At 38.2% G+C, this 9,183-nt stretch overlaps 1 protein-coding gene across 2 annotated transcripts in view; it reads left to right on the forward strand.

Moving 5' to 3' along the window:
• The window catches only part of XRN2 (5'-3' exoribonuclease 2), an 86,330-nt gene extending 81,495 nt beyond the window's left edge, over positions 1-4,835 (forward strand). For both annotated transcript variants that reach the window (XM_003810626.6, XM_003810628.5), the window contains exons 29-30: positions 1,870-2,008; positions 4,282-4,835. In XM_003810626.6, the coding sequence (XP_003810674.1) occupies positions 1,870-2,008; positions 4,282-4,347 (205 nt within the window). In that variant the 3' untranslated portion in view covers positions 4,348-4,835. The remainder of the gene's footprint in view (positions 1-1,869; positions 2,009-4,281) is intronic.
• The last annotated feature ends 4,348 nt before the right edge of the window (positions 4,836-9,183 follow it).

Raw genomic sequence — 9,183 nt, forward strand, 5'->3', positions numbered from 1 at the left:
TTCTTCTGTTTAATTTTAATTACTGATTTTTTTCATAAAAATTATATTTGTCAAAAACATTATAAGTAATCAATTCAAACAAAAAGAACTTTGCGTTTTTAAACTGTGGCTTTGTTCTTAACCTGTTTTTGGAACATAAAATAGTTTTGAATTGCATTTATAATGTATATTATTTATGCCAGCAGATCTTTCTAAAACTCAATTGAATTTTATTATTGTAAGACTCAAAAGAAAAACTGATCACAGTTAAGATGTGAATTGTATTTTTAGCCCGTGGGTTTTGCATTAATTGGCCCAGTTTTGATGAGACTTTGGTTACAGCACAAACCTTAGTTTAGCCCTTCACTCCTGCAGAGACTGGAAGAGACCATTCCTATCTCTGCACACGGAGCTCTTCTTGCTAAAACAGATGGAGACATTCTTGCTAAAATATATTTGTGCTAGTAATTATCCTGAAAAATAATTAAAAGCCCTAGCCATATGCATTTTCTTTCTGAGATAAAAACTTATTTTTAATTGTATTCTGAATTACTTATAACACATTGTTATTAGAGCTCTGGTTTCAGCTACCAACTGTAAAGAAAAACTTTAGCCTTTCTAGAGTTCTTTAGAGAGCAGTTCATCTCTTCAAACCATCACACAAAAATAATTATCTCTGGTGTTGTTTTAATAAAAAGAAGGCAAGCTCCAAGTGAAGGGAGGAGAGTGGGGGTAGAGAGGATGGATTCAGGCTTGAATAGCTGTGAGAAGAATGCTTTACCCAATGAGCCCAGCGCCGGGCTTTTTTCCCCTAAGACCTCGGAAGTGAAATTCTTATGCTGATATGGTTATAACTGATTACCAGCTAGTCAGCACTTCAGTGAATTTAAAGTTTTATTGAATTCCTCCTAACATGGTCAGTGGCCCCAAAGCTTCTGATGTTCAAATATACTGGAGCATTTGCCTCTGTTTATTCTTTGTAGTGCCTTCCATAAAATAGAAGTTATGGAAAGTGCCTTAAGGAGAAAGTAAAGTCTTAAATGGTGATTGCCTTTAGAAGGTATATCCTTGCTACATTGTTTGTGTGACAGTTTTTAATTAAGTTATGATTTAGTACATTATACCTGTTGCTTTGCATCTGCAAAGTTAAAATAGTCACTTGAAGACAATTAAAACATTTCTTTCGACTAGTAATCTGCAACAGCAAACTGGGTTATAATAGCCGTTGAATCTGTGTTCCCATGTAAACTGTACACCAAATGCCAGTCAGCCCATGCCAATTAGTGCTCATGTTGCTAGGTCACCGTGGTCAATTGAAAGCTGCATCAATAGAACTTGAAAAGGTTTCCTCCCAATCAGACCTTCTGACATATTGAACAGAATAATGGATGGGAAAAAACAGCCAAGTCTCCTACCCTGGATTCAAAATACTCAGCAGTAAGAATTCATTTGCAACCTGCAATTAAGTAGAAAGAATGGATCCAAGAACGAGTCTGGACATTTTTGAAAATAAAGCCTCATTCTCCTGTCTTGTACATGTTTACTCTTTGGATAGCATCTTAAATGTAGCCATCTTGGTGATCTTGGGTCTACATCTTTAAGTGACTAAAAAGGAAACTTCCCAATTGAAAATGAACAAAATAACTTTAAAAAGTCAGAACTTCTCAGTTGAGTTTAAACATCCATTGTAATAAATGCTGATGCTTCATGAAACATGTTAGATTATACTGGATATAAGGGACACAAAGGCCATTCTGATACTCTGTATCCCATATGATAAATCCAGGTAAATTGGATTGTACTAAAATTTGGAGATGATACCTGCCGATTTTAGGCTTTGTGCTGTATAATAGGTGTGGCTTCTGATGTAAAACTGGTACTTTCCTACAGAGGCGTTGGGGCTGAACCTCTGCTCCCATGGAACCGGATGCTGCAAACCCAGAATGCAGCCTTCCAGCCAAACCAGTACCAGATGCTAGCTGGGCCTGGTGGGTATCCACCCAGACGAGATGATCGTGGAGGGAGACAGGTAAATGGTTGTGGGATGAAAAGTGTACTGCTCACTTTATATTTCAACAAGCCTCACAGGATTCCGTATTTTCTTACCAACATTTCTGGAGAAGACACTGATAGAGTAGCTTGGAGTAGCTTGGCTGAACTTGGGTCTGTCATTAAAAATGTATATGGGTTGAGTACCTGCTTCACTAAATAGGTTATATACCTTGAAGATGCCAAAGAATTTCTAACCCAAAAGCCCTTTAAATCATAGCAGTCAGTGATAATTAGTCCAAATATAGTCAGTCACCAAAACACATTGTTTTTCCTTTAAGGATATTGTTCTTCAATAGAACCTAGATCCCTCTTAATGGGTGATGATTTTCTGGAAGCTGGAAAGTAAGTCTGCTTTTTCAGCTGTTGTCTTTTAGAAGTCATTTTAAAATGTTGTCATTTTAGAAGTCTCCTGCCTTGATTCATCTGATATCCCTCCTCATAAAAGAAATTTCTGCTTGATAATCTTCCACATATTTTTCTTTTCAATGTAAGCAGCTGTATCACTGAATGACTATCATAATTCCTAGACAAATTTAGTATATGTAAGCTTCATGTCCTTCTCTTTACAGCATCCAGTTTTAGCAGCATTTAAGACTGAGGTCTATTTGACATAATTTCCTCCAGCAATTTGACACCCTGGCCAGTATTTACATGCTCTTAATGGAATCCTTACTAGAGAACAAGATTAGAATGCTATGATTCAGAGTAATGTGTATGGAGTTTGGCACCTGCAGTGATGTGAAGTGGTTTTTAAATTGCTTACCTGGTGTTGCCTCCAGGCCTTTTGCAGTGCTTCACATATTAATTAGTAAGACCTCTCTTCTCACAGCTAAGGAACATATTTTGTATGTTTTTTGATGTATTCTTACAAGTATCTCCACCTTACAAGAAGATAATCACCTTAATTGCAAATAGTTAATTTCTTCTGAGAGTATTTTGTTACAGTTTATTTAAATCAGTTTATCGAATTTTGCTTTGAATTCTTTCAGCCCAGGACCTCTAAAAATCGTATCAGTGAACTAAAGCTCTTTATGTTACTATGGTTAGATGGCACTAGACCGTTTCAGTGATGAGCATTTTTGAAGTGAGGACATATTTGTAACTGGAAGAAACCTTGGAGAATGTGTAGTCTAGTCACCTCATTTTCCAAGTCAGAACTGAAACCCTGAAAACCCCACACGGTTGAGCAGGAGAACTGGTAGCTGGCTGCCTAGACTGCTGACCCCAGTTCATCCATTTTCCTCTCTCCTTTGGAGATCTTCCTTTTAAAGGAACTCTCTGCTGTTACAGGAGGTAAAATTCTTATTTACTTAGAAGATATAAACCAATTGGTAAATTTATTATTCTTTTAGGACTTTTTGAAAATAACATTTCTTCTTTCTCAGTCTCTTTGCCAGGGAGATACTTTTTATTAAATCACAATTGTTGAAGCACTATTAAATTGCAGAAGTTTGTTGTTAAAAACATAGAATCATTACTTCATTGTATTTTTAGTAAAGTTTTATATGACCAAACAAGGCCTTAGCCTGCATTCTGGCCTTGAGTCTGCACATGTTCATGTTTAAAGTACTGAAGTGCTCTCTGGGTGGCAAAATGAGGTGGGAGGGGGTTCCATTTCAAAACCCTAGAGGCCTAGAAAAGGACTTATAATGAAGAGGTGTCAGGTTTATCTTTTGTTATACAGAAATGTTATTTGCAAACATACTAGGATATGTTATAAAGGTCACGGCTAATGGATTGTGTAATAACCTTAATATATCATTTAAAGCCCTACTATTTGTTGCTAAATAAAAAATCCCTAAAATCAATTGCTCATTTGGCCTTAACTGACTTAGCAAGCTCTTGCCTTGGTTAAAGCAAAGTTACTTTCCTTGTGTAATAAGTCTAAATTGATGTGGGTATCTTACCAAAAAGTAACTTGAATTACTACTGCTAGGACAGTGAGAAAATTGAGAACCACTGTCTGTACATGTTGTTTACACAGAACACTTTAGTTATTTGTGTGCATTTGTGATTGTTAAGGTTTTTTGGTTTATTTTTCAGTAATAGCATTTGTGCTAGCCTCCAACTTTGCAACAAGTCTGTATTAAAGCTCTGGATCAAAGCACCTTTTATGGGGCCTTTCCATGTGCTGTACCTTTAACACATACTCAGTTTCCTTATGATGTGTTTTTCCATAGAGGTTTAAAGTTAACTGACTTGCAGGAGTATCGGTCCAGAAAATAAACTCTTTCTTTTGTTTATTTTCAGGGATATCCCAGAGAAGGAAGGAAATACCCTTTGCCACCACCCTCAGGAAGATACAATTGGAATTAAGCTTTTGTAAAGCTTTCCCAAATCCTTTCATCATTCTACAGTTTTATGCTATTTGTGGAAAGATTTCTTTCTCAAGTAGTAGTTTTTAATAAAACTACAGTACTTTGTGTATTTCTTTTAACTGTGTATATTTCTACTGATCTGATCTCACTGTTTATGTTGCTTTCCAAAGATGTATGTTGCATAATACAGTGGATCTGAATTTATTATTGCTTATAAAACACATTTGATGGAATAGGAGTACTGGTTTTTCATAATGGTTAAAAATGAAACCAGCTGTGGATTTCAAAACACAGTGTATTCTAGATCATCTAAGATCCATGCTGATTTTTATTGCACAAGAATTAGGTTTGAACTCTTGAGCTGGAACCTCAGCAAACTAGAGTATATATTGTTCAGTATTTCTTTGGAAACATTTCATTAATGTACTTGTCTTACAGAAATTTCTGAACTTTAGTAAAAAAAATAAAGTTAAACTTTTAAAACTCTGTTTTGTGTTCTTGTTATTTTGCAGTATTTCAACTTTGAAAATCTTGACCAAGTGTGGTTTTTTAAAATTAACTTTTGCAGAAAACTATTTCTATAATCAGATGTCCAAACCAAAGGACAAAGAAGTCAATGAAGAAGTAGATTTTAAAAGATAGGGTCAGCAAGACATAACAAAAGCTTTAACTTTGTTGTATTATGTCAGTGACTGATCTGGCTAACTCAAAAATCTTTGTGAGATAAATTACATTTTTACAAATTTAATGTAGACTTCTCCAGTTTTAAGGACTTGTTTTAAATCTTCAAGTTGACAATTTTAATTAATGGCCAAATAGTCTATGCTCCTTAGCATATTTTTGTATGTCATTAGATTGCAATTTGTACTCATGTTTTTCCTTGCTACTAAGTACACTATAAATTGCTTAAATGTGTGTTTGGAGTTCACATACAGCACTTACATATGCATTTTCATTTGATTGCCAAAACATATTTAGACACACATACAGAGACTATTGCTTTGTTTCAGTTTTTCCCTCCTAGCCCAAGATTGTGAGGTAAAGCTTCTCTTTGACCTCCTGACTTAGGATATTTTTGCTTTAATATTCAACTGAAGCACGCTTGTTAAACTTAGTCTGTGGGAAAAAAAAAATCTCACCTCAACCTTGAATAGGAAGGTATTTTGTAGCTATTGAGTTCATTGCTAATGATGGGTGACCAGAGCAGGATCCTTTATTGTTGAGACAAAGAGTCTCTCCATCAGGAATTACCAACCCAACCCTTACATAATTGCCTTCGCTCAACATTCAAGTGATAATGCCTTCTATTAAATTTCTCTGTAAGTTTATCTCCCAAATATTAAAAATGTAGACAGCCATCTCAGTAAAGCATTGCATATTCCAAAGGAGCTTATAAATGTTTTACTGTTCATAGTTCATAGTCAAAACCCACAATTCCACTCTTTATATTCTCAGACCTTTAGTTTTGGCTTAGTTTTAAGCTGTCCTGAGACTAACTCAGTTTTTGACTGAATGTTTAAAGCACTGTTTGGAAGACATCTGAGCAAAAGGCCTGATGGAGAAACTGATGACGGCAGATTTCCTCTGCAGAACTGGCAGGTGTTCCCTCGCTGAGCCGGCTTCAGGCCCTGCTCCGTGACCTCACCCTTGCTTCTTCCTCTCCATCCTTAGTCTTCATCTCTTTCCAACTTGGTTCCGCGTTTGAATCTTCCAGGAAAATGCCCTGCCCATTTCAATCAGCAAAATGCTTTTCAGAGCTTTAATGTTTAAAGCTGTAAATATCTCCTCCAAATTCTGATGTAAAAATAAATTCGTTGGGCCAATTTTAAGTAGTTACTTGTACGCAATTATATTCTCTTTAAACGGCACATTTTTTCAGGGTCCCCTGTTAAACAAAAATCTTAGAACCTGGAAACAGCCTGACTACTCTGGGGCTAAGGGCCCGTAATGAGCAGTTGTCTTCCCTTTAAAGATCAAATGGGGTAATGTATGTTAATGTACAAAGCCGTCTACAAACTGGTATTAGATTGCCATTTAGCGTTACAAAGGCAAATTGGGTGTAATGAGCGATAGGTTAATTTTCGTACGATGACGTGGGATGCCAGGAACGGGCCGGGTGAGGCCGGGGTCCCTGCACTCCTTTGCTGGGCGCGCCTGGACCGAACTGAAGGGCCCGGGCGCCGTGACCTCGCAGCCGGGGGCGGGATGGTGGCGGCGCCCGGGCCCCGCGTGCTACTCAGAGCTCAGGTCCTAGGTGCTTGGCTCAACTTTCTCCCAGCGGGGTCGGGAAGCGCCGGGCCCTCGGTGCACGTGGGGCACGCGCCCGGCGCCTGGGTCTCCCCTGCGGCTCGCTAGTCGCCCGGCCCAGCCCGCAGACCCCGCGGCTGGCCCTCCCGGGAGCCCCGCGAGCCGGCCGCACGCACAGGATGGGCGCGGAAAGCCCCTTCCTCTACCCTCGGGCTCACCCTCCTTCCTCGTCCGCGGCGCCGCAGCTTCTCAACCTGCCGCTGCATCTCAACTCCCTGCAAGCAGCAGAGCTGTAGAATACCAGAAATGGTCTTCCTTCCGAGGCTGCCGTTTTAAGTTCCAAGTGTGAAAGTAACCGAATTTTGCTATGCTTAGAAATCTAAAATCTAGACATTCCCTGAAGAGTCAACTTAGAGTCCCCAATTTCTCGATCTGGCTCCGTCCCACTGACTGACGCCTCCTGCCCACCCCGAAAGGATCCTGGAGCTGCGATCTCGCCAGACTCTATTCCTAGTGATCCACTGCTCTGCTATTTCCCATCAGGAAAAAGTCACCAAACGAATGAACTAGCAAACGGCCCATTCTCGATGGATGTCCCCTCCACTCAGTAAAGCAGAATCCTCCTGTGGCTTGTTTCTCCACGCCTTATTTATGGAATGAGGGCCAAAAGAGAACAGGCTTGAATTGATGTGTATGAAATAGGAATACAGCTGTTCACTACTGCAAAATAGTTTGCACAACTTAAATTTAGGCAATGTTCCTAGTTCCTAGTTAAACTTTTTTAGAAGTCACCTAAACAATTACTGAAGGTTACATGGAATTTCGAAAAACGAAAGGCATTTCATTGAATTGCAAGTAAACATTCTAAAGCAAAAACCAAACCAAACCCACCTCTCCCAGAAACTTCCATTACCTCTAAAGTTAAAAATAATAAAAACAAAAGTGATCCTGAAATCACAAAGTTATCTCAATACTTACTGGAGAGCGCAAATTCCTGATGGGATGTGAATGCAGTTCCCCAGTCTAGGCATCTTCTTTGAAACTTCCCCAGATGTTCACCAAATCTCACTAGTAGTGAAAGGGTATTTATATTTTTAAAAATGTATCATCGTTCTCTGTCTCACTGGGTTGCAGGATAATAAGTAATAGTGTTTCAAAAAACTGTACTCAATTAACATGCAGGGTTTCATCCACACATTAGTGTTATGGTAAGCAGTGAGGGAGTATTATCCATGCTTTGAACTGTGTCTGCAATTTGTGTTGCCATCACATAATGCATTATTTTCTCTTCAGCACAAATTCACATCTAAAAATCCAATTGATAGGTCTTTATATAATTATGGCTCACAAATTTATTCTAAAAAGTCTTTTAAAATCATCAGTATTCAATGGAGTTAACAAAGCAAGTCTATGGAAGATGCTTGCATTTAGTGAACAGGATTGAGTCTCTGATTTGCTTTAAATTGAAAGTAAACAGTCGCTAGCCGAATGGAGATTGAACACAACATCTGTGTTGATAGAAGTCTGACTACTTGTTCTGACCATTAGGTTTTAGTTCTAGGCAAAGACTTAAATAGAAGACAACTGGGTTACACCCCCATCCTTCCATATACAAAACACCCTTCTTGTGTCCTTCAAAACTGCACACACTCGCACACACAGCACTTCAATATATCCCAACACAGATTACAGAAAAGTACCTGCAATCCCTCCGTTCCTCTCTGCAACTTTGACTCTGGCTTTTGGTTTCCGTGCCTCAATTGGAAAAGGTAAGTTAGATTGTTGTAAAACCCAAAAACATTTAGGAAAAGGTCACATCTGCTGAGTAAGCATTTTTGAAACAGGTTTGCTGTGGCCTCTGCCAAACTTTGAGGGGCCTTTGTTCCACTCAGACCCTGCGCCAGTCCTCCCTCTCAGTTGTGGAGACACTTATCCTCCTCTTCAGTTAATGAGTTTCACCTAGTCTGGCCATTTGTATTTTTATAAAAGATCTGCAAAGCACTAATTGCAAAAAGAAGAAAACAGCTCGTTTTGCATTAATCAGAAGGTGGGATTCTATGGTAAAAACATTTCTATTTTAAGCTTCAAAAATCAAACCTTTCCCTAATTTCAGGATATGCACACATACAGTCAGTCAGTCTCTGGGTATAGAATGTTAAGCCCTTTGCAGCAATTATTTCTGGCTTGGGGTTTTTTACTCTTTAAAGGAATACTGAAAGGAATAAGATATGCCCACACAAAATACACTTTCAGAAAATATTGTATATAAAAGTTGTTTCTTCTTAATGTGACATATTTCTTAAAGAAGTGCACTTCTTTAGTCTAAAGGATTTTTGTTCCAGAAATAAACTGTTCATGAAGACTCATTTTCTTTAAATATGTTACCCGGAGCCCTTGGACTATAAGCTATTATTGTTTTTGTAGGTATTGGACTGTAACAAAAAACACTGCCAACCATGTGGGCTTTTAGAACGTTTTCTACAAGTAAAATTTCACAATTATGGTACTATTGTGAGGAAATCAAACATTTTGAAATTTGGCACATCAATAATAGATTTGCTAGCTTAGTTAACATTTCTAAAGTCAT

This window comes from Pan paniscus, chromosome 21 (assembly GCF_029289425.2).
Source record: "Pan paniscus chromosome 21, NHGRI_mPanPan1-v2.0_pri, whole genome shotgun sequence".
In the NCBI taxonomy this organism is placed as follows: Eukaryota; Metazoa; Chordata; class Mammalia; order Primates; family Hominidae; genus Pan; species Pan paniscus.